The 25,964-nt window shown below is 47.0% G+C and overlaps 2 protein-coding genes across 2 annotated transcripts; both read right to left on the bottom strand.

Moving 5' to 3' along the window:
- Positions 1–2,820: 2,820 nt before the first annotated feature.
- LOC147972847 (uncharacterized) lies at positions 2,821–16,250 on the bottom strand. The gene is made up of 4 exons (XM_087524473.1): positions 16,038–16,250; positions 14,731–15,945; positions 14,423–14,632; positions 2,821–4,314 (listed from the first exon to the last, which is right to left on the bottom strand). Exons 1-4 carry the CDS (start codon positions 16,248–16,250, stop codon positions 2,821–2,823), a joined length of 3,132 nt encoding a protein of 1,043 aa, XP_087380599.1.
- Positions 16,251–16,650: 400 nt separating this feature from the next.
- LOC125505945 (uncharacterized) lies at positions 16,651–17,607 on the bottom strand. Its single transcript, XM_048670845.2, has one exon. The coding sequence runs from the start codon at positions 17,486–17,488 to the stop codon at positions 16,919–16,921; it is 570 nt and encodes a 189-aa protein (XP_048526802.1). The 5' UTR covers positions 17,489–17,607; the 3' UTR covers positions 16,651–16,918.
- Between the last annotated feature and the right edge of the window lie 8,357 nt (positions 17,608–25,964).

Genomic DNA, 25,964 nt, shown 5'->3' with positions numbered 1-25,964 from the left:
TTTTTTTCATTTTTTACCTTTGTTTACACATCCCAAAATTCTAAACATATACTATATTACAAAAATAAACTTTACATCATGTTTTGAAAATTTTCAAATGTGTATCAAAAAAGTTAACCATGTATAGAAAAATATACAATGTGTGTTAAAAGTTTGATCATATATTTTTAAAATGTTACTCAAGCATTCGGAAAAATGTTGAACCGGTATTTGAAAAATATTAATCAAGAATTTGAAAAATATTAAATGTGTATAGAAAAAATATTGAACATGAATTCAGAAACCGTTAGTCTTCCTTTTGCAAAATGTTGGTCAAGCATTTGTAAAATTTTAAATGTGTATAGACAAATGTTAATCTTGTACATGAAAAAAAATGTTAATCAAGTATTAAAAAAATGTTGTGTATAGAAAAAAAATATTGACCATGTATTAAAAAAAGTATAAACTTGCATACAAAATTTTCTAAGGTGTAGTAGAAAAATGTATGTGTGTATATATATATACATACAAAGTTTATGGAAAAATGTACAAAGTTTACGGAAAATATTAGACATCAAAAGGAATGATATTTCAAAAAATGACAATCGTGTATTAAAGAAATGTTTAAAATATTTCTGATTTATACCAAAAAGATGAATGTGTACTGAAAATGGAGAAAATCTGAAAAAAGAAAAGGAAACAAAGAAATAAGATAAACCAAGGAAAACCAGGAATTAAACAAAAAAGAAAAGAAGAAAGGAGACAAAAAATAGTGAAAACCAGGAAAAAACCCTAAGATAGCCATGAAAATACAAAGAAAACCAGTAAGAACTATGGAAAAATGAGAAAATAAAGAACACAGAAAAACCAATGAAAAACAGATAAATACATGAAGAAACCGGTTGAAAACAGAGAAGAACGAAAACCCAAAGAAAACCAATGAAGAAATATATAAATAAATAAATGCCAAAAAACAAAGAAAGGATAGGAGCAAAAAAACAGCGAAGCGATTACGACCGAAATGTTGGAATGAACCAGCGAAGCATTCGCTCGCGAAAAAATTGGTAAAACAAATTGTTCGGCCCAGTCTCGCTTGAGTGCGGAATTCCCTTTCGGCGAGACTAGGTTCCATCTCAGTAAACCGTGATATAGCTCTCGCGCACCTTTTGCGCCGTTTTCTTCCCATGCATTTGAGTGGTCGCTGACCTAGGCCTGTTTCAACAAAAAACTAACGGGACACCTTTCAATCATTGACCATCAAGCAGTGACCATTTGACTTTTAAAACCGTGAATCTGAAAAAATCGCTAAAAACATGAAATTTGAAAAAGAAAATCATAGATTTGACAAAATTTCATGGATGTGCAACAAATCATGAGTATGAATTTTTTTACAATTTTAAAAAGGTTAATGAATTTTAAAAATGTTTTTGGAATTTGCAAAATAAGTTCATGGATTTGAAAAAAAATCATCAATTTTGGGCGGGAAATTTTATGAAGTTTAGTTTTTGTTGTGGATTTTGAAAAAAAAAAATCATAAATTTGGAACACGGTGATAGAGTTGAATATATTCAATTATTTCAGAATGAACATGGATTCAAAGAAAAGTACACATATTTGAAAAAGATCACCTGTTTTGGAACAAGTTTCAAGAATTTTATAAAGTTCACAAATTTTGAAAAAAAATCACTAATTTGATTTTGCTTCACAAATTAGAAAAAAGAGAGTTGAATTTGGAAAAATAAAAAGGAAAAAAGAACAAAGACTGGTCCAGAAAGACTAAAACTGAAACAAAAATTGGTCGGAAGCTTCTCAGAGCTTCCCAAAACCAGAGATTTTTCATTTTGTCTATTTATTTTCTAGTTTGACTTTATGTTTTTTCACAAATTCACAAAAAAATGAATTTGTGAACGATTCATGATTGTATTGCAATTTTACAAAGTTTGTCATATTTATCAAAACAATATTGAATTCATGATTGTTTTATATTTGTGCACAATTTGTGGGTCCATGAAATGTTTTTTTGAAGTCATGACGTTTTCTCAAAATTGTGAACTTTTTAAAAATTCATGAATATTTTTTTGAAATCATGAGTAGTTCAGGAATTCGAAAAAATATGAATTAAATTAATCATGAGAGAAAACCTGGGAAAAAGGAAAACCATTCAAAAAGATTCTAGAGGGAATAGAAAGAAGGAAAGAAGTTTTAGTGGGCCAGACCAAGGGAGACCCATGTGAGATCCGAGCATAGCACTCGCAACCGAGAGAACATCACGTAAAAACCGATTTTGAATGAAAACTTCGTGGAAACCATGTTTTAAAGTCTTATGAAAATTCTAAAAAAAACTTGCTTTTTTTACCTCACAGAAGAATTTGTGTTTAAATCTGGACTTTCGGATTCTAATAGAACATGACACTCTTAACATACTGCATTTAGAAGAAAAAAAGTTCAGAATAAATTTTGCATGTGGTTTTGACCGGTTTCTACGGAAACTTGCTTTCTGCGTGTCGCTGTGAGCGCTATATAGCAGCTCCCCATCTGGACCTCCCGTCCTGAGGGATTCCGATTCAGCATAGTCCACCTGTAGCCAGGGAAAAAAGAAGAATTATGATTCCACTAAAAGGGAGGATGCCCACCTCAGTTCCTCTGTTTTCATTCTAAGTGTGAGAGGGAGAATGAATGGGCAATCGCACCTTAGGTGCTGCCGATGGCGTAGCTCTCATTATATACGAGTGTACAGGTTACAACAAGGGCGCGGAGCGCCGTGGGTGGCGACGTGCATGAGATCGTGGGATCATGCAGTCGTGCATGTAGAGGAGAGGAGGGAGAGAGGAGTTTGACTGGCTAACACCCCGCCGTAGTTTGAGCATCCGGCGGACGGATGCACAAGCTGGACCTGAACTCCTCGAAGGCCGGCGTGGGGAGCCCCTTGGTGAGCACGTTGGCGAACTGATGTGTGGTTGGGACGTGAAGAACACGGAGTTGGCCAAGAGCAACCTTTTCGCGGACGAAGTGTATGTCCAACTCGATGTGCTTCGTCCGACGATGATGGACGGGATTGGCGGCCATGTAGACGGAGGAAATGTTGTCGCAGAAGACCACGCTGGCTTTGGGCAGCGGAACGACGAGCTCGACGAGGAGTTGACGTAGCCAGCAACACTCGGCGACGGCGTTGGCGACGGCCCGGTACTCTGCTTCGGCGCTGGAGCGAGACACCGTGGCTTGCCGCTTGGAGGACCAGGACACTAGCGAGTCACCCAAGAACATGACGTAGCCGGAGGTGGAGCGATGGGTGTCGGGGCAGCCGGCCCAGTCCACGTCCGAGTATGCGGTCATGGCGAGTGAGGCACCGCGACGGAGATGGAGCCCATGGCTTGCGGTGCCGCGAAGATAACACAAGATACGCTTGGCGAGAGTCATGTGAGGCACCCGCGGGTCGTGCATGGCCAGGCAACATTGCTGGACAGCGTAGGCGATGTCGGGGCGCGTCATTGTCATGTACTGGAGAGCGCCGACGAGGCTTCGGTACTCGGAGGCATCAGCGACTGGGGAGCCCGCGGTGACCGATAGCTTGGAGCGTGTGTCGACGGGCGTCGAAGCCGGCTTGCACTCGCGCATGTTGGCGCGGTCGAGTAGCTCGTCGGCGTACTTGCGTTGAGAAAGGAAGAAGCCGTCCGTCGTGCGGGTGACCGCGATCCCCAAGAAGTAATGGAGGGGACTGAGATCCTTCATCGAGAACTCGGCGGAGAGGAGTCGTTGGAGGTGTTGGAGCAGCGACGACGACGATGCAGCAAGGACGATGTCGTCCACGTACAGTAGCAGATAGGCGGCGCCAGCGTCGTTGTGGAGGATGAACAGCGACGGGTCAGCACGCGAGCTGACGAAGCCGATCGAGCGGGCGTAAGCGGCGAACCGGGCGAACCAGGCACGCGGAGCCTGTTTGAGGCCGTAGAGAGATTTGTCGAGAAGGCACACATGATCAGGGTGCGCCTCGTCGACAAACCCAGCAGGTTGTTGGCAGTACACTTGCTCGGAGAGGCGGCCGTGTAAGAAGGTGTTGTTGACGTCCATCTGGTGAACGGGCCAGTCGCGCGTGGCAGCGATGGTGAGGATGACCCGGATTGTGGCCGCCTTGACAACGGGCGAGAAGGTTTCGTCGAAGTCGACGCCGGGGCGTTGAGAGAAGCCGCGGACGACCCATCTCGCCTTGTACCGCTCGAGGGTGCCGTCGGCCTTGAGCTTGTGGCGAAACACCCATTTGCCGGTCACAATATTGGCGTGGCGAGGACGAGGAACGAGGCGCCAGGTCTTGTTGTCCATGAGAGCCCTGTACTCCACCTGCATAGCAGCCAACCAACACGAATCCCGTAATGCAGCACATACGGTTTTGGGTATGGGAGAGATGGCAGCGGAAGTAGTGGCGTGGAAGTTTTGGTGGTATTTAGGGTTGGGGAAGAACTTGCCAGCCTGAGCGCGAGTACGCATGCCGTGTGTAGGAACGAGAGGGCCAGGATGGCGAGGCGTAGTCGGCGGCATGGTAGGATGGGAAGGGGCAGCTGGCAGGCTCGGAGTGGTGGCTGGGTTAGGTACGGAGTTCGGGCAGGATACGCTGGGGCCAACGGGTGAATCTGGCGGGCGATCCGAGGAAGTGGGAGTGGCAGGCGAATCAGGCGGGTGATTCGAGGGAGTGGTTGGGCGCTGTAGGCGGGAGTTTTGGCACAGCGCGGCATGCTGGCGGGGGATTGGTGCATGCGTCCGTGTGTGGGGTGGGTCCGGTGCTGCATGTGGGTGGGTGGGTGCAGGTTGGGTAGCGGCCGATCCGAGGCGGATCATGGGGGGATTTTCTATGGCAGGGTTTGGGCTGGGTGTAATGGGGTGATCAGCGCCGTCGTCGCCATCAATGAGGAGCACTGGTCGTGAGGAGGGAGGATGTGGAAGGGGTAGTGAAGGAAATATGCCCTAGAGGCAATAATAAAGTTATTATTTATTTCCTTATATCATGATAAATGTTTATTATTCATGCTAGAATTGTATTAACCGGAAACATAATACTTGTGTGAATACATAGACAAACTAAACGTCACTAGTATGCCTCTACTTGACTAGCTCGTTAATCGAAGATGGTTATGTTTCCTAACCATAGACATGTGTTGTCATTTGATTAACGGGATCACATCATTAGGAGAATGATGTGATTGACATGACCCATTCCATTAGCTTAGCACCCGATCGTTTAGTATGTTGCTATTGCTTTCTTCATGACTTATACATGTTCCTATGACTATGAGATTATGCAACTCCCGTTTGCCGGAGGAACACTTTATGTGCTACCAAACGTCACAACGTAACTGGGTGATTATAAAGGAGCTCTACAGGTGTCTCCAAAGGTACATGTTGGGTTGACGTATTTCGAGATTAGGATTTGTCACTCCGATTGTCGGAGAGGTATCGCTGGGCCCTCTCGGTAATGCACATCACATAAGCCTTGCAAGCATTGCAACTAATGAGTTAGTTGTGAGATGATGTATTACGGAACGAGTAAAGAGACTTGCCGGTAACGAGATTGAACTAGGTATTAAGATACCGATGATCGAATTTCGGGCAAGTAACATACCGATGACAAAGGGAACAACGTATCTTGTTATGCGGTCTGACCGATAAAAGATCTTCGTAGAATATGTAGGAGCCAATATGAGCATCCAGGTTATTGACCGGAGACGTGTCTCGGTCATGTCTACATTGTTCTCGAAACCGTAGGGTCCGCACGCTTAACGTTACGATGACAGTTTCATTATGAGTTTATATATTTTGATGTACCGAAGTTTGTTCGGAGTCCCGGATGTGATCACGAACATGACGAGGAGTCTCGAAATGGTCGAGACATGAAGATTGATATATTGGAAGCCTATGTTTGGACATCGGAAGTGTTCCGGGTGAAATCGGCATTTTACCGGAGTACCGGGAGGTTACCGGAACCCCCCGGTAACCTAATGGGCCTTAATGGGCCTAGTGGAGGAAGAGGAGAGGAGGCCTAGGGGCTGCCGCGCGCCCCTCCCCCCCCCCCCAAGTCCGAATTGGACAAGGAGGGGGGCGGCGCCCCCCCCCCCTTTCCTTTCCCCCTCTCCTCCTTCCCCCCAAGTCTTAATCCAACTAGGGAAAGGGGGGAGTCCTACTGCCGGTAGGAGTAGGACTACTCCTGCGCGCCTCCTCCTAGGGCCGGCCGCACCCCCCCCCCCTTGCTCCTTTATATACGGGGGCAGGGGGCACCTCTAGACACACAAGTTGATCCTCGTGATCGTTTTCTTAGCCGTGTGCGGTGCCCCCTCCACCATACTCCTCGATAATATTGTAGCGGTGCTTAGGCGAAGCCCTGTGACGGTAGAACATCAAGATCGTCACCACGCCGTCGTGCTGACGGAACTCTTCCCCGACAATTTGCTGGATCGAAGTCCGGGGATTGTCATCGAGCTAAACGTGTGCTAGAACTCGGAGGTGCCGTAGTTTCGGTGCTTGATCGGTCGGGCCGTGAAGACGTACGACTACATCATCCGCGTTATCATAATGCTTCCGCTTCCGGTCTACGAGGGTACGTAGACAACACTCTCCCCTCTCCTTGCTATACATCACCATGATCTTGAGTGTGCGTAGGAATTTTTTTGAAATTACTACGTTCCCCAACAGTGGCATTCGAGCCTAGGTTTTATGCATTGATGTTGTGCATGAGTAGAACACAAGTAAGTTGTGGGCGATATAAGTCATACTGCTTACCAGCATGTCACACTTTGGTTCGGCGGTATTGTTGGATGAAGCGGCCCGGACCGACATTACGCGTACGCTTACGCGAGACTGGTTTTACCACCGTGCTATGCACATAGGTGACTAGCGGGTGTCAGTTTCTCCAATTTTAGTTGAACCGAGTGTGGCTACGCCCTGTCCTTGAGAAGATTAAAACAACACCAACTTGACAAACTATCGTTGTGGTTTTTGATGCGTAAGTAAGAACGGTTCTTGCTAAGCCCGTAGCAGCCACGTAAAACTTGCAACAACAAAGTAGAGGACGTCTAACTTGTTTTTGCAGGGCATGTTGTGATGTGATATGGTCAAGATGTGATGAGATATAAGTTTTTGTATGAGATGATCATGTTTTGTTGAAGTTATCGGCAACTGGCAAAAGCCTTATGGTTATCTCTCTATTGCATAAGATGCAAGAGCCAAATAATTGCTTTACTTTATCGCTATACGATAGCAATAGTTGCAAAAGCAATAGTTGGCGAGACGACCATGTGACGACACATTGATATAGATCAAGATGATGGAGAACATGGTGTCATGACGGTGACGATGGAGATCATGACGATGCTTTGGAGATGGAGATCAAAGGCACAAGATGATGATGGCCATATCATGTTACATATTTTGATTGCATGTGATGTTTATCTTTTATGCATCTTATCTTGCTTTGATTGACGGTACCATTTTAAGATGATCTCTCACTAATTATCAAGTGTTCTCCTTGAGTATGCACCGTTGCGAAAGTTCTTCATGCTAAGACACCACGTGATGATCGGGTGTGATAGGCTCTACGTTCAAATACAACGGGTGCAAAACAGTTGCACACGCGGAATACTCAGGTTATACTTGACGAGCCAAGCATATACAGATATGGCCTCGGAACACGGAGACCAAAAGGTCGAGCATGAATCATATAGTAGATATGATCAACATGGTGATGTTCACCAATGAAACTACTCCATCTCACGTGACGATGGGACATGGTTTAGTTGATTTGGATCACGTGATCACTTAGAGGATTAGAGGGATGTCTATCTAAGTGGGAGTTCTTTAGTAATATGATTAATTGAACTTAAATTTATCATGAACTTAGTACCTGATAGTATCTTGCTTGTTTATGTTTGATTGTAGATAGATGGCCCATGCTGTTGTTTCGTTGAATTTTAATGCGTTCCTTGAGAAAGCAAAGTTGAAAGGTGGTGGTAGCAATTACACGAACTGGGTTTGTAACTTGAGGATTATCCTCATTGCTACACAGAAGAATTACGTCCTAGAAGCACCGCTGGGTGCCAGGCCTGCTACTGGAGCAACACCAGATGTTATGAACGTCTGGCAGAGCAAAGCTGATGACTACTCGATAGTTCGGTGTACCATGCTTTACGGCTTAGAATCGGGACTTCAACGACGTTTTGAACGTCATGGAGCATATGAGATGTTCCAGGAGTTGAAGTTAATATTTCAAGCAAATGCCCAGATTGAGAGATATGAAGTCTCCAATAAGTTCTATAGCTGCAAGATGGAGGAGAACAGTTCTGTCAGTGAGCATATACTCAAAATGTCTGGGTATAATAATCACTTGATTCAATTGGGAGTTAATCTTCCAGATGATTGCGTCATTGACAGAATTCTCCAATCACTTCCACCTAGCTACGAGAGCTTCGTGATGAACTATAATATGCAAGGGATGAATAAGACAATTCCCGAGCTCTTCGCAATGCTGAAAGCTGCGGAGGTAGAAATCAAGAAGGAGCATCAAGTGTTGATGGTCAACAAGACCACTAGTTTCAAGAAAAAGGGCAAAGGGAAGAAGAAGGGGAACTTCAAAAAGAACAGCAAGCAAGTTGCTGCTCAGGAGAAGAAACCCAAATCTGGACCTAAGCCTGAAACTGAGTGCTTCTACTGCAAGCAGACTGGTCACTGGAAGCGGAACTGCCCCAAGTATTTGGCGGATAAGAAGGATGGCAAGGTGAACAAAAGTATATATGATATACATGTTAGTGACGTGTACCTTACTAATGCTCGCAGTAGCACCTGGGTATTTGATACTGGTTCTGTTGCTAATATTTGCAACTCGAAACAGGGACTATGGATTAAGCGAAGATTGGCTAAGGACGAGGTGACGATGCGCGTGGGAAATGGTTTCAAAGTCGATGTGATCGCAGTCGGCACGCTACCTCTACATCTACCTTCGGGATTAGTATTAGACCTAAATAATTGTTATTTGGTGCCAGCGTTGAGCTTGAACATTATATGTGGATCTTGTTTAATGCGAGACGGTTATTCATTTAAATCAGAGAATAATGATTGTTCTATTTATATGAGTAATATCTTTTATGGTCATGCACCCTTGAATAATGGTCTATTCTTATTAAATCTCGATAGTAGTGACACACATATTCATAATGTTGAAGCCAAAAGATGCAGAGTTGATAATGATAGTGCAACTTATTTGCGGCACTGCCGTTTAGGTCATATCGGTGTAAAGCGCATGAAGAAACTCCATACTGATGGACTTTTGGAACCACTTCATTATGAATCATTTGGTACTTGCGAACCGTGTCTTATGGGCAAGATGACCAAAACACCGTTCTCCGGTACTATGGAGAGAGCAACAGATTTGTTAGAAATCATACATATAGATGTATGTGGTCTGATGAATGTTGAGGCTCGTGGCGGATATCGTTATTTTCTCACCTTCACAGATGATTTAAGCAGATATGGGTATATCTACTTAATGAAACATAAGTCTGAAACATTTGAAAAGTTCAAAGAATTTCAGAGTGAAGTTGAAAATCATCGTAACAAGAAAATAAAATTCCTATGATCTGATCGTGGAGGAGAATATTTGAGTTACGAGTTTGGTGTACATTTGAAACAATGCGGAATAGTTCGCAACTCACGCCACCCGGAACACCACAGCGTAATGGTGTGTCCGAACGTCGTAATCGTACTTTACTAGATATGGTACGATCTATGACGTCTCTTACTGATTTACCGCTATCATTTTGGGGTTATGCTTTAGAGACGGCCACATTCACGTTAAATAGGGCACCATCAAAATCCATTGAGACGATGCCTTATGAACTATGGTTTGGCAAGAAACCAAATTTGTCGTTTCTGAAAGTTTGGGGATGCGATGCTTATGTGAAAAAGCTTCAACCTGATAAGCTCGAACCCAAATCGGAGAAATGTGTCTTCATAGGATATCCAAAGGAAACTATTGGATACACCTTCTATCACAAATCCGAAGGCCAGACTTTTATTGCTAAATTCGGAAACTTTCTAGAGAAGGAGTTTCTCTTGAAAGAAGTGAGTGGGAGCAAAGTAGAACTTGATGAGGTAACTGTACCTGCTCCCTTATTGGAAAGTAGTACATCACAGAAACCGGTTTCTGTGACACCTACACCAATTAGTGAGGAAGCTAATGATGATGATCATGAAACTTCAGAACAAGATACTACTGAACCTCGTAGATCAACCAGAGTAAGATCCGCACCAGAGTGGTACGGTAATCCTGTTCTGGAAGTCATGCTACTAGATCATGATGAACCTACGAACTATGGAGAAGCGATGGTGAGCCCAGATTCCGCAAAATGGCTTGAAGCCATGAAATCTGAGATGGGATCCATGTATGAGAACAAAGTATGGACTTTGGTTGACTTTCCCAAAGATCGGCAAGCAATTGAGAATAAATGGATCTTCAAGAAGAAGACTGACGCTGACGGTAATGTTACTGTCTACAAAGCTCGACTTGTCGCAAAAGGTTTTCGACAAGTTCAAGGGATTGACTACGATGAGACCTTCTCACCCGTAGCGATGCTTAAGTCTGTCCGAATCATGTTAGCAATTGCTGCATTTTATGATTATGAAATTTGGCAGATGGATGTCAAAACTGCATTCTGAATGGATTTCTGGAAGAAGAGTTGTATATGATGCAGCCGGAAGGTTTTGTCGATCCAAAGGGAGCTAACAAAGTGTGCAAGCTCCAGCGATCCATTTATGGACTGGTGCAAACCTCTCGGAGTTGGAATAAACGCTTTGATAGTGTGATCAAAGCATTTGGTTTTGTACAGACTTTTGGAGAAGCCTGTATTTACAAAAAGGTGAGTGGGAGCTCTGTAGCATTTCTGATATTATATGTAGATAACATATTACTAATCGGAAATGATATAGAATTTCTGGAGAGCATAAAGGGATACTTGAATAAGACTTTTTCAATGAAAGACCTCGGTGAAGCTGCTTACATATTGGGCATTAAGATCTATAGAGATAAATCAAGACGCTTAATTGGACTTTCACAAAGCACATACCTTGACAAAATTTTGAAGAAGTTCAAAATGGATCAAGCAAAGAAAGGATTCTTGCCTGTGTTACAAGGTGTGAAATTGAGTAAAACTCAATGCCCGACCACTGCAGAAGATAGAGAGAAAATGAAAGATGTTCCCTATGCTTCAGCCATAGGCTCTATCATGTATGCAATGCTGTGTACCAGACCTGATGTATGTCTTGCTATAAGACTAGCAGGGAGGTACCAAAGTAATCCAGGAGTGGATCATTGGACAGCGGTCAAGAACATCCTGAAATACCTGAAAAGGACTAAAGATATGTTTCTCGTATATGGAGGTGACAAAGAGCTCATCGTAAATGGTTACGTTGATGCAAGCTTTGACACTGATCCGGAATATTCTAAATCGCAAACCGGATACGTGTTTACATTAAACAGTGGAGCTGTCAGTTGGTGCAGTTCTAAACAAAGCGTTGTGGCGGGATCTACATGTGAAGCGGAGTACGTAGCTGCTTCGGAAGCAGCAAACGAAGGAGTCTGGATGAAGGAGTTCATATCCGATCTAGGTGTCATACCTAGTGCATCGGGTCCAATGAAAATCTTTTGTGACAATACTGGTGCAATTGCCTTGGCAAAGGAATCCAGATTTCACAAGAGAACCAAGCACATCAAGAGACGCTTCAGTTCCATCTGGGATCTAGTTCAGGTGGGAGACATAGAGATTTGCAAGATACATACGGATCTGAATGTAGCAGACCCGTTGACTAAGCCTCTTCCACGAGCAAAACATGATCAGCACCAAAGCTCCATGGGTGTTAGAATCATTACTGTGTAATCTAGATTATTGACTCTAGTGCAAGTGGGAGACTGAAGGAAATATGCCCTAGAGGCAACAATAAAGTTATTATTTATTTCCTTATATCATGATAAATGTTTATTATTCATGCTAGAATTGTATTAACCGGAAACATAATACTTGTGTGAATACATAGACAAACTAAACGTCACTAGTATGCCTCTACTTGACTAGCTCGTTAATCGAAGATGGTTATGTTTCCTAACCATAGACATGTGTTGTCATTTGATTAACGGGATCACATCATTAGGAGAATGATGTGGTTGACATGACCCATTCCATTAGCTTAGCACCCGATCGTTTAGTATGTTGCTATTGCTTTCTTCATGACTTATACATGTTCCTATGACTATGAGATTATGCAACTCCCGTTTGCCGGAGGAACACTTTATGTGCTACCAAACGTCACAACGTAACTGGGTGATTATAAAGGAGCTCTACAGGTGTCTCCAAAGGTACATGTTGGGTTGACGTATTTCGAGATTAGGATTTGTCACTCCGATTGTCGGAGAGGTATCGCTGGGCCCTCTCGGTAATGCACATCACATAAGCCTTGCAAGCATTGCAACTAATGAGTTAGTTGTGAGATGATGTATTACGGAACGAGTAAAGAGACTTGCCGGTAACGAGATTGAACTAGGTATTAAGATACCGATGATCGAATTTCGGGCAAGTAACATACCGATGACAAAGGGAACAACGTATCTTGTTATGCGGTCTGACCGATAAAAGATCTTCGTAGAATATGTAGGAGCCAATATGAGCATCTAGGTTCCGCTATTGGTTATTGACCGGAGACGTGTCTCGGTCATGTCTACATTGTCCTCGAACCCGTAGGGTCCGCACGCTTAACGTTACGATGACAGTTTCATTATGAGTTTATATATTTTGATGTAACAAAGTTTGTTCGGAGTCCCGGATGTGATCACGGACATGACGAGGAGTCTCGAAATGGTCGAGACATGAAGATTGATATATTGGAAGCCTATGTTTGGACATCGGAAGTGTTCCGGGTGAAATCGGCATTTTACCGGAGTACCGGGAGGTTACCGGAACCCCCCGGTAACCTAATGGGCCTTAATGGGCCTAGTGGAGGAAGAGGAGAGGAGGCCTAGGGGCTGCCGCGCGCCCCTCCCCCCCCCCCAAGTCCGAATTGGACAAGGAGGGGGGGCGGCGCCCCCCCTTTCCTTTCCCCCTCTCCTCCTTCCCCCCAAGTCCTAATCCAACTAGGGAAAGGGGGGGAGTCCTTCTCCCGGTAGGAGTAGGACTCCCCCTGCGCGCCTCCTCCTAGGGCCGGCCGCACCCCCCCTTGCTCCTTTATATACGGGGGCAGGGGGCACCTCTAGACACACAAGTTGATCCTCGTGATCGTTTTCTTAGCCGTGTGCGGTGCCCCCTCCACCATACTCCTCGATAATATTGTAGCGGTGCTTAAGCGAAGCCCTGTGATGGTAGAACATCAAGATCGCCACCACGCCGTCGTGCTGACGGAACTCTTCCCCGACAATTTGCTGGATCGAAGTCCGGGGATCGTCATCGAGCTGAACGTGTGCTAGAACTCGGAGGTGCCGTAGTTTCGGTGCTTGATCGGTCAGGCCGTGAAGACGTACGACTACATCAACTGCGTTATCATAACGCTTCCGCTTCCGGTCTACGAGGGTACGTAGACAACACTCTCCCCTCTCGTTGCTATACATCACCATGATCTTGAGTGTGCGTAGGAATTTTTTTGAAATTACTACGTTCCCCAACAGGTAGACGGACTCGTCAAAAATGACGTGACGCGAGGTGATCACGCGACCGGTGGCGCGGTTGAGACAGCGATAGCCCTGGTGGTCGGATGAGTAGCCGAGGAAGACGCAAGGGGCAGAGCGCGGCGCCAGTTTGTGTGCCGTGGTGGCTGTGAGGTTGGGGTAGCATAAGCACTCGAAGACACGGAGTGGAGAGTAGTCTGGGTATGTGCCGTGAAGGAGGAAGAAGGGTGTATGGTTGTGTCGGGGGCGGCACGGCCGTCGGTTAAGGAGGAATGTGGCTGTCTGAAGCGCTTCTGCCAAGTATGCGTACGGCATGTGTGCGTGCACTAATAGCGAGCGAGTGATGTCGTTGAGAGTACGGAGTGCACGCTCAGCACGGCCGTTCTGGGGAGAGGTGGACGGGCAGGACAAGCGTAGGACGGTGCCGAGTGAGGATAGGAGAGCGCGGGCGGCGGAGTTGTCGAATTCCTTGCCATTGTCTGTCTGGATGGTGAGCATGGGCAGGTTGAACTGGGTGCGCGTGAACTGGAGAATGGCGCGTAGAGTGGGGAAAACGTCAGACTTGTGTCGAAGAGGGAAAGTCCAAGCAAAGTGCCTATAGTCGTCGAGCACAAGGAGATAGTATTGACATCCAGAAACACTTATCGTAGGTGAGATCCATACATCACAATGCACAAGTTGAAAAGGAAAATACAAGACATGTTCAGATAAAGCAAATGGGAGCCTAGTGCTCTTTCCTAATTGACAGGCATGACAGACAGCCGACGAGGTGCTCGTGTGATCAAGAGCAAACTGACGAAGGGTGTGGTGGAGGGAGTCGGTGCCGAGGTGACCAAGGCGTTGGTGCCAAACATCCTTGGACACGGCAGTGAGGGCGTGGTGCGCACGATGAGGAGACGAGCTGGTTGTGGAGTAGAGCTCATCATCGGCAGAGTTACACCGGAGGATCACCTTCTTCGTTCTTCGATCCTTTATAGAAAAGCCAAGATCATCAAATTCCACATCAAGAGGATTTTCGCGAGCTATCTTCTTAACAGAGATGAGGTTACGAATGAGGTGGGGGAAACGAGAACGTCGTTGAGGACGATGGGTTGGGTGGTGGTGGGTATGTGGTGTTGGCCGGTGTGCGTGACTGCAAGCGAGGAACCGTCGCCGACCACTATGCGAGAGGAAGTATAAGGGGTGGAGGAGGAAAGCATACCGGACGATGAGGCCATGTGGGAGGTGGCTCCCGTATCGAAGTACCAGTCGGCGGTGGGAGGCGCGGTTTGCTGCTGCTGCATCGTCATGGCGTTGAGCGCGTGCACGAGCGCGCTCTGGTCCCATGCCGGAGCCGGAGGAGTGTAGCCACCGCCAGGCGGAGCGGCGTACAGAGGATGAGCGGGCACCACACCGGGCTGCCAATTCACCACGGGTGCGTTGGGAGGCACACCGGGGATGACATGCTGGTGTGTGGCTGTGCCAGCGAATGGAGCGTCGCCGTGTGGACGAGGCCCGAGGATGCCGGCGCCTGGTGCGTGGGGACGCCACGGCATGGGCCAGGCATGTACCATGCCAGTCCAGGGAGCGGAGGATGGCGCAGCGGGGCGCGTCTGGTGCCCGCCCCCACCGTAGCCGGAACCGTGGCCCCCGCCGGAGCCGTTGCCTCCGCCGCGGCGACCTCCGTGGCGTCCTACGCCTTGCCCCTCACCGCGGTTGGAGCTGCCCTGTCCACCGCCTCCAGCGGAGTGCCCTTGCCCGCCGCCGCCACCGCCTCCAGAGCTGGTGGTAGAGTTGGGAGCGCGGGCGGCGTGGAGAGCAGTTTCGATGGTGGTGTCCGCGGCGAGACGACTCTCCTCAAGGAGAAGAAACGCCCGGCAGCGGAGAAGCGAGGGGAACGAAGTCTGCATCGTCATGATCGGGACAACATAGCGAAACCGGGGGTGAAGGCCACGGAACATGTTCAGAACCTGATCGCGATCCTGGATGGTGGCGCCGAGCTCGGCGAGGCGGTCGGCGCAGTCCTTGAGACGCGCGAAGTAGGAGAGGATGGAGGACGCCCCCTGGTCGATGCGGCAAAATTCGATGGAGAGGAACACCACCTGATGCTCGGCGTTCTCCAAAAAGAGGTTGCATATCGCCTCCCAGACGGCGGCGGCAGTGGCGCCGCGCTGATGGATGAGGCCGAAGACCTCCGGGGAGACGCAGTTGTAGAGCCAAGACACGATATGAGCGTCATCTTGGATCCAGAGCGAGTCTCCGGCCCGAGGTGAACCGGAGATGTGGTCGGTGACGCCATGTTTCTGGAAGGTGACCTCGAAGAGAGTGCGCCAGTGGGAGAAATTGGGGAGGGGGTTGAGAAAGAGCAGATGGGGACGTGGTGGTTGATGAAGACAGCGGCCAGATGAGTGGGATGGGGGGCGGCTGTAGAGGAGGAGGCAGTGGGATCGGGGACGAACATAGCACCCTGCCCAAATGCGGCAGGCGTGAGGGGAGTGAGGACGGGCGCGCGGGTGCGCGGCGGTGTCGCGGCGAAGCCGCCGAGGCCGTGGTTGGAGAAGGGAGGGGGTGGGAGAGGAGGTGGTGAAGGGGGCGGCGGCGTCGCCATGCGCCGGCGAGAGAGGGAGCGGTGGAGGTTTACAGGCGAGGGAGAGACCCAGCGTCTCATACCATGTGAGAGGGAGAATGAATGGGCAATCGCACCTTAAGTGCTGCCAATGGCGTAGCTCTCGTTATATACGAGTGTACAGGTTACAACAGGGGCGCGGAGCGTCGTGGGTGGCGACGTGCATGAGATCGTGGGATCATGCAGTCGTGCATGTAGAGAAGAGGACGGAGAGAGGAGTTTGACTGGCTAACACTAAGAGCACACCTGATCCCCCTAAAAAATGTGTAACAGTTATACATTCTTGTTTTTATTTTTCGATCAGCACAAGACGTACGAACTTGGACAAATGAAGTTGCCACACCACGTTATGCAAGAGGTAAAGAAAACATTAAAAAAAAAAACTACTGACTTCGTTCCAAATTACTCGTTGAGGTTTTAGTTCAAATTTGAACTAAAACCATGACGAGTAATTTGGAACAGAGGGAGTGGTGATTAGGCAACGTTTGGCGCATCACTCTCACGCAATCAACCCAAAGCTGCATTAGCATTACAGGCTTACAGTTTCGGGAATATATGTCGCAAACTCAAAAACAGCAAAAAAGGAAAATAAAGGGAACGCTAATCGGCTCTCATCTCGTAGACTCGCACGCACAGCTGTCAGTCGTTGTTTACCCAGCGCCAGCGGACGCGACGCTCAGGCTCAGCTCAAGACGCAACGCCGTCGCGGTGGCGCCGCCGTCGTCCAGCCGCCTCCCCCGCTCCGGGCCCAGGACGGCGCCGCGCCCGCGCGCGAACGCGAACGCGCCCGTGCCGCCCACCACACGGAGCGCCTCCTCCCGCGGCGCCTCCTTGCTCCTGGCCACCTCCACGCAGAGGCCGCCGGACAGCCCGGGCGCGTCGAACGCCAGGTGCACCGTGTCGAACGCCGACATCGCCGAGCCGCGCTCGCCCGGGAGCACGAACCCCGAGGCCGCGCCGACGGCCGCCGACGTGATCTCCGGCCCCGCCGTCATCCGGTGGCGGAACACCAGCGCGCTCGCCACCCGTTCGTCTCCGTGAGCCGCGCCTTGCTGCCGCCTCACGGCACCAGACGCGGCCGGATGGATGTACACCGTGATATCGCGGAGGCCCCGGGGGCGCGCGGTGGACCGGTGGGGGAGAGGGGAGACGGTGGCGAGCAGGACGACGGCGAGGACGGCCGCGGCGATCACCACGCAGAAGATGACCCTGCCCAGCATTATCACGGCCGACTCATTATGCGCCGTGGTCTGGTTTTTTGCTTACCTAGGACAGCCAAATGCAGCAGGAGTAGTGGTCACCGCGGTGAGCATTCTGGCTACAACAGAGTGGTTGCGCCTAGTACTTAATCCATTGCCATGACGCATAGGGTCAAACGTTAACCAATCCATTGACGAAAGGGGCGACGTCGATTAAGTAGAAACACACGGCGTTCTCAGTGCGGTTGGGCCGGTGGAGCATCCGCCATGTGCAAGAGCGCAACCACTTTCCCGCGCGGTGCTGGCTAGTTCTTCTTCTTTTTTACGCGCACAATTCGAGATGCAAGATCGTTTGCCAAATGGAAAAACGATGCAAAATCGACAACTTTGCAGCAGTTCATACTTTTCTTCGATGCAGTTCGTTTACGAAAAGACCGGTTCGATACAGTTCATATTCTCTGTTTGAAGATGCGGACAGCTGAGGCATCAAAGTCAAAACGTGCCAGCAGTGTGCATGGCTACTGACTACACTGTTTGTTGGGCCTACCCCTACTGGCCTCATATCCATCACGTTACCTTACCAGGGGTGATGCCCCTGGCTGAAAGCCAATGAATCTTTTTCTGGCTCGGGTCGACTGGAGATCATTTTCAAATGCCTTCCGAATGCGTGCTCCAGGTTTCCCGTGTGATTATCGTAATCCTCTCGGGTGGGGCAGCGAGCCGAGCGGTGACGCAGCCAGTGGACAATGATAGTTAAGGGCAAGGTTGGGTGAGCGAGATTTCAAATCACTCGAGTCAGCAAGCGAGCCCGATTTCCGTCGACGAGACAAAACTGCGATATCCAGCATGTGGTGCAAATGCCACCACACGGTTCGGCTCACAGTGGCTTAACACCAATTATGTGACCCGTTGATTCGACGTAAAAAATACAGGGATAGATAGATACATACACTAAACTATACACGCGGAAGTGTCAGCAGCAGCAAGCATCGGCCAAACTCCGGCATCCACCACAGATCCAAACGCTTGGCATAGCCCCACAATAATGCACACAGGAAACAGCAACAGAAGCCTACAAGGGGCCAAGAGCCCAAGAGTGTGTGCGTACCCAACGAACAGAACTGCAATCCAACATTTTAAAACAATTGGGACGAAAACAGAGGTCCTCCGTATGATTGGGAGGGGGGGGGGGGGGGGGGGGGGCATCAAGGGAGGGATCCATGCAGGGCACCCAATCAGATTCGGGCCGGACCAAAGCCCGATCATCATTGGGGCGATGTTCACTGCACTGTGCGAGGTGGATCCCATCGAGATCCATCCGTTCCTACATCACGAGCGCGGATTAGTCTAACGGCGAGTTAGGGGGAGGCGGAAGGATCGTGGGACAAGAGGCGGAGAAGAGGGGAGGAGGAGCACACGCATGTTCGCGGGGTGCAGAGGGACAGGATAAGGGATCTGCACAGGAGGGAAGGAGGGCAGCGGGCGCCACTGTGTGGTGCACTTGGGTTGGATGAGGGGTGACTTGTGCCCCGCCACCAGTCACCACCTTGGGTACTCGGCGCACGCATCCTCCCTCCGCGGACTACTCGCCCGCTTGGATCTTGTGTCGGCGCTTGGACTTGTTGGACCAATCGATCACTGCCTCAGACGCCGAATTTTCCAAGGGTTGGGAAAGGGATGGCTCTCATCTGCATAGCATTTCTGCCAGGTTACCCTTCGGATTGATCTAGTGGGTTGATTTCGATTGCGGACTGTAATTTTTGTACCAAAGGAGTGTCGGGAGGACAAAAGCCAAAACATGAATAACTAAGAGGACAAAGATTGATCTTTTCCTTTTCTAATCCCCGTACAGTAAATTTTCTTCACTGATTTGCCTAAGGCTGGGGGGCCAATGCCCCCTCAGCCTTGCACTAAGCTCCGCCACTGCCAATGAAGTATCTCTGAAAGAGTTTGACGATATTTATCTCGTGCACATGGCGGTAACATAAAAATTAGACCTATTTGCAATTCCTCGGGTAACTGGAAACATTTTTTGGACCATCACTTTTCGATTTCGTGGACAATGATTTGGTGAAGATAGAGATGACGCGGATCGACCCGGCTTCACGACAGAGACGATGTCGAGAGTTGACTAGTGCGGGTGGGAGCTTTAGAGCAACTCCAACAGCCCCCTAAAAATCTTTTCGTAAAACCAGTTTTTCAGGCTTCACGTAAAATCTAGGGGAAGTTGTCCAAGAGCACACTTCTGTGACTTCCCATAAACTTCTTCCCCAAAATTTTCAATTGTCCCATTTTTCATTAAACAAAAATAGAAAAGACATATGCATATGTCTACATAACATCATATAGTTTTTATGCGAGTTTGATGTCCATTTGATCATATAGTACGTACTAGAAGAGTTGGGCATGCTTTGCTCCGCCGTTGGATTTTAAGAAAAAATTACAACCTTTATCCTGGTTTATTGGTGCCAAACACCTTAGATTTAACTAACAGAATTTTCTTGCATGTCACTATAAATAATATCATTGGAAACTATGTTTAAATACAAACCCAACAATATAATTTTGGTGACATGCATTTACATTTTGTAGTTAAATCCATGGTCAAAATTTGCAACAAAATACAAAGGGAACCAATAAACTAGAACGGTGGTAGTTCTCCCTAAGTTTCAAAAATTACGGTGGTTAGTTTTTTGAAAATTCAAACCTATTTAAGTTTGACCAAATTTATAGAGAAATATATCAACATCCATAATATCAAATTGGTAGCATCAGATTCATTATGAAATGAATTTTCATACTTTATTTAATTAGTATTATGGATGTCGATATTTTTTGCTCTAAACTTGGTCAAAGTTCATGAAATTTATCTTTTTAAAAACTAATACACTTTATATTTTGGAACCGGTGGAATATTTGGTTTGGCAAGTGGGAAGACGATGGAGTGTGTTTTCTATTTTCTATAATCTGATATTTTAATGGGCCTTTCGTGGTGTGATTTTGTATTATCTTCTAATCAACGTATATTTATGTGGAGAGATTTTCTACGTTGGTGGCTGCATGTATTATATTGGTTCTACGGTATCAAATGTTGGTGCTTCTTTTTTCTAGGCGATGAGAGGGTGCGCGAGATTGATATGTTTTACAGGGTGGTTCTTGCTGATTGATTTGAAAAATTATTGACCTGGTCAAAGTGTGAACCAATTTCAAATTGAACTAGAACAATGCCCGTGTGTTGCAGCGGGATATAAACATTCTAGTACATTAGCTTGTGATTTATCTGTCTATAATATGCGATTGTGTAAATAACTGTTCATAAAAAATTATATGATTTTTCTTATATTTTGATCAGAAGTGATTTGCCTGCCCATAGTATGCGATTGTGTAAATAAATGTTCATCAAATTCTGCCCATGATTTACCTTATATTTTGATCAGAAGTTTGGTAAGTAAATTAAAGTAGAATTGGTTCAGAAGGTAAGTAAATTAATGTGATTGATTATTATATGGCGAAGGTTGGATGAAGGGGGTGGTGGAAGAAAGGTGAAACGGGAACATTACATTCTTTTTAAGTAGTAGAGATATCTCAATCGACCGCTCCTCCCCCCCCCCCCCCCCCCCCCCGGCGCAAAAAAAAAAGAATACCTCAATCGAATGCGAGAGCTCCAAAATTAGGTGGCATAGTGAGTGAATTAAAAGAATTGAATGAGAGAACTTGGGTGACTCAATTTTAAATTAAATACCTCAATTGACTAGGAGGCATTAAAAATTAGGGAACATGGGCAATCGATTAGGAGAGCTTCAAAATTAGGAAGCATAGTGAATTAAAAGAATTGAATGACATAACCCCTAGGGAATTGTTGACTTAGGTGGCCCTATTCTAAACTGGAGACCTCAATTGACTGTGAGGTCTTAAAATTTAAGCAACATAGTGTAGTTAATAGATGGACTATTTAATTATGGTATGTAAGATGCTAATGTTGTGTCGGTATCCAATTGTGCACATTAGTAGTTTAAATATGTGTTTCAAATGAATCTGTGTGAAAAATTATGTTCAATTTTTTAAAAGGATCAGATTTTAGGGGATTTGTTAGGCGAGCAAAAGTTATTTCCCTAGAGAAAATTAGAAAGATGTGATAGAAGAGAAACTTTACACTATTAGTTAAGAATTTAGGATCTGTTGGAGACGCCTTTAGTAAGGAGATGCCCTTAGTGATGCTAAGGTTGAGCCGGAAACAACTCGACGAGGCCATGCCATGCAAAACTGTACAAGTGTAAGATCAGATAGAACAATGTGTCACATATTACCTCTCAAATCAAAAGTGTATCGCATATGGAACCCTGATCCATATGCCGATATGCGATCTACTACTAGACGTCAAGACTTTTCCTCCCAAGATGGCGATGGATTGGATGGCCACGGATGCTCACCTGTCCAAGTTGCAGAGCTGAACATGGCATGAATGGTACTATTTCCCCAAGAGATGGACCTGCGCCGAAATGGTTTGAGAAGTACAGTAGCAAACTATGGTCTTCCGGTTTGAGATTTCAACATCTTCCTCGACAAACTGTCGACACGGGATTGCGAAACGGGCAGTGCAACTTGCAGCATTGCGGGCTCGTGCAGCTGCGCCCCACGGCCGCAGCAACAACGACCCGAGATATCCACGGCCAAGGAAAGAGAAAAACCACCAATCTACATTCCGGGGTCTCATCAATCATCGTTAACCACAGCGCAACGAAAACGATTCCACATGACAGCGTGAGATAAGATGAGAATAGGCAGTCTGATCGATCTTTGTTAAATCTCGCACATCACCCGCACGCCACGCCGTGAGAGCCAACCGTTTCCATCTGATCCCCATTTTTTCTTTGTTCTTCAACCTCCTCCTCCCCTTGATACCTGACAGAAAACGACATGTTTCATTTCATATATCAACTAGCAAGATGGTCGCGCATTACACGGAACATCAAGATGCATTTTTTTTAATATAAAACACCTTCTCTCAATCTTAACTGGCGTTGAGAAGGTTGAGATTGATCTGACAGACTTCAAACAAAGTAAGTGGCAACGGTTTAGTAAAAATGTCAGCAAGTTGATTTTTAAACGAGGTGAACTTGATATGTAATAGCTTCTGTGCAACTCGTTCCCACACAAAATGAAAGTAAACTTTGACATGCTTCGTCCTTGCGCAAAATACTGGGTTGGATGAAAGGTATGAGGCTCCAATATTATCACACCATAGAATTGGAGGTATATCTTGAGGAATACCCAACTCACGTAGCAAGGATTATACCCAAATGAGTTCAGCAGTAGCATTGGCAACAACTTATGTACTACTCCGAGAAACAATGGCTTGCTTTCGAGAATTCCAGGCGCTCAAGTTTGACCCAAACAACACAACATATCCCGCTTAGATCGTCGATCATCATGACTCCCAGCCAGCCCGCATCAGAAAAGGCAGACAATACTCCAGAGGACGTTGGACGAAGATGCAAAGCAAAAGAAGCAGTGCGATGAACATAACGCATAATGTGTTTAACTGGAGACCAATGTGTGTCATAAGGCTCATGAAGATATTGGCAGACATGGTTAACTATGAAAGAAAGATCCGGCCGAGTGATGACAATACTGCGATACTCTGTAGCGCCCTCGGAAGAAAGAAGCACACCAACATCGGTGTAGTAATAGGTTTGCACTTCATCATACCCGCTTGTCGAAGGAGATCCGGAGAATATTTCTTCTAAGTGAGAGAGAGACTAGCAACAATGTGAGTCACTTCTAAGCCCATAAAATAGTGGAGAGGACCAAGATCCTTAACTGCAAAATCATGTCGAGTATTTAAGATTGACATGTTGTCGAAACCTAGTATGATCCTATGTAATGCGTAAAACCGAGAGGTTTGAAGGAAATCGCACGAACTCCAGGGGTGCGTGTCTTCTCATTATATATAACAAGGGGTAGTAGATGTACAAGGTATATCCCAATCATATATGATGTGGATGCTAACAGTACTTAGAGCATCCACAGATCGGTGCCCCATATCTGTCTCAAAACGTCCGAGCAAGCTGTTTGGTCAATGTTCGAATGAAAAAACACCACTCAACCGGGCTCCCACAACCGCTAATAAGACCACTTTCAATGGACTGTTGACAGTTTGAGATTTCAACATCTTTCTCGACAAACTGTCGACACGGGATCGCGAACGGGCAGTGCAACTTGCAGGGTAGCCATCTGCAGCATTGCGGGCTCGTGGAGCTGCGCCCCACGGCCACGGCAACAACGACCCGAGAGAAGAGATCCACGGGCAAAGAAAGAGGAAAAGAAGCACCGATCTAGTAGGTTCCAGAGCCAGCACCGACCTAGTACGTTCCAGAGTCTCGCCAGTCATGGTCAACCACAGGGCAACGAAAACGATTCCACCGCTTCCATCGTCCGCCTCGCCTTGATACCTGACAGACAGCGACATGCTTCTTTTCATAATGTCAAAATCAGCGAGTTAGCCAGCCATGAGGCATTGGCAAGCGTAGCGTAGGTACGTAGCCTGTAACCCTGATGATTCTCGTCGCGGAGGCAAGTTGGATCCGGCACATGACCGAGAATTCGGGTGTCCCTCCGGTGTCGGCACCACGGCACGCCGGGGAGAACAGGCGAGCTGGCCGTAGATTCGGCGTGATCACCCGTCGCCCAACAGAGCGAACCTTTTCTCCCCCGCGCGTCTACACTTCCGCGGTCGCATGCAGTGCATCATGGGTCTGATTAGGGTTTTTAAACAAAACGTAGATGTCGCCGTTGTGTTGGAGCGACAGCACTAAGATAATCCAAGCCGCTTGACTGCAAGCCTGGCGCTGCAGTGCAGAGAAATGTGTTCGGTAGCCCGGTTCAGAGGACTGACGAGACGAGAGCAGAGGTTAATTTGGTGGCAGCTGCGTTCGTTGCACGTGGAATCTTTTTGCGTAGAAAATTCAGGGCTGTTAGTGTAAGTGCATCGCGCGAGCAATCCGGTACCGAGATTAATTTTTGATGTTGATTGCACACACTAACTAACCCAGTTGTCAGAACAGATAAAGAAAGTAGTACACTGTAACAGACTGTGCAGTTATAATACACTGTAATGTTTGCCATCTGTCCAGTCTCGTGACCTGTGATGCATGGATTCAGCCAGGGAGAGTAACGGGTGAAGGGATGAAGAAGATGGTGATCGATGATGGTTCATGCACCGGGCACTGCTATGAGCTGTAGGACGCGACGTTCCCTTCAAGAGGTTCAGCTCACCAGTTCAACGGGCGCGTCCACGTAGCGTACGTACGTACGCGGGGCGGGTAGGGCCTGCCTAGAGGCCATCGGCTGGGCTCCGGGACTCCGGCTAGGTGCGTGCATCGCTCGGGGGCACGGATGATTGGCGAGTGTCGGAGGATCGGAGGAGGAAATGCTGCGCGATCCGGACGCACGCACGGACGGACGCAACACAAAATCAAACTGTGCGCTGCGCTGTTCGTCCGCCCATTCAAGGGCAGCCAGTGCCAATGATGGCCGGAGCATGGGCTCGCCTGGCGGCAACTTCTCTGTTCTCCAGTTGTACGCACGTACGTCTAGCATGGACAATGCTGCATGTTTTCGAGAGTTTTGGCGCTCTTTTTTCCCGATCTCGATCTGATCGGCCCGTTTCCTTCTGGCTGGCTCCGGAGTCCACGCATGGCGTATGGACGATGGTTTATGGGGCATGGCAAGCACTGCGCGCCCAGCTAAGCTTTGCTGCACTGTACATGCAGGCCATGAAAGCGTGGGAGCGAGAGATCTCAGAGCGATTGCAGGGCGCGGCGGGGCCGGGGCTGACTATGCATGCATGTAGCTGTACAAATCTGACATTGTACAGGCAGAGGAGGACGCTCATGAACTGTAGAGCAATACAAACATGGGTGAAGCGTGCGTACGAATGGCCGCAAGGAATCCTATGCCTAAGTTTAGCAATAACTGATGCTGAGAAAGAAAAAGAGAGAAACGATTTGCAGATCGATCATTTCTCTCTTTCCTTTTTCTCTTGCGGGAACGCTTTACCTCTTTCCATTCTTTTTTTTTGAACATTACTTCTTTCCATTCGAAGGACGCGCTATATATAGAGAGAGGGAGATTCTAGTACTTTAATTCCCCCCTCGGTTGTAAAAGTATATAGCGTGTAGATTTTATACTAAACCCTAAACTTCATTTAATTTCACTGTCAAGAATATAAAAATATATTATTAATTTTATCACATAAATATAAAATCGTGATTTTTTTAGGGCTTCATCTCGTGATATTTATTTGACATTGCATATACTCCCTCCGTTCCTAAATATAAGTCTTTTTAGACATTTCACTAGAAACTACATACGGATGTACATAGATATATTTTAGAGTGTAGATTCACCCATTTTACTCCGTATGTAGTCCATAGTGGAATATCCAAAAAGACTTATATTTAGGAACGAAGAGAGTAGTACATACTCGTAGTATTTT

The sequence above is a fragment of the Triticum urartu genome, chromosome 5A, assembly GCF_056163025.1.
Source record: "Triticum urartu cultivar PI428250 chromosome 5A, HENAU_Tu73, whole genome shotgun sequence".
NCBI classification, from domain to species: domain Eukaryota; kingdom Viridiplantae; phylum Streptophyta; class Magnoliopsida; order Poales; family Poaceae; genus Triticum; species Triticum urartu.
This window is presented reverse-complemented; position numbering and strand designations above follow the sequence as displayed.

Bases quoted from the DNA above. Each gene is read 5' to 3' on its own strand.
- LOC147972847 (XM_087524473.1), bottom strand. From the start codon at position 16,250: ATGGCGACGCCGCCGCCCCCTTCACCACCTCCTCTCCCACCCCCTCCC. The intron at 14,633-14,730 runs GTTTCCCCCACC...TTTTCTATAAAG, and splicing joins TCGTCCTCAACGACGTTCTC to GATCGAAGAACGAAGAAGGT. The intron at 4,315-14,422 runs GTCTGTCATGCC...GCTGCTATGCAG, and splicing joins ACACGAGCACCTCGTCGGCT to GTGGAGTACAGGGCTCTCAT.
- LOC125505945 (XM_048670845.2), bottom strand. From the start codon at position 17,488: ATGCTGGGCAGGGTCATCTTCTGCGTGGTGATCGCCGCGGCCGTCCTC.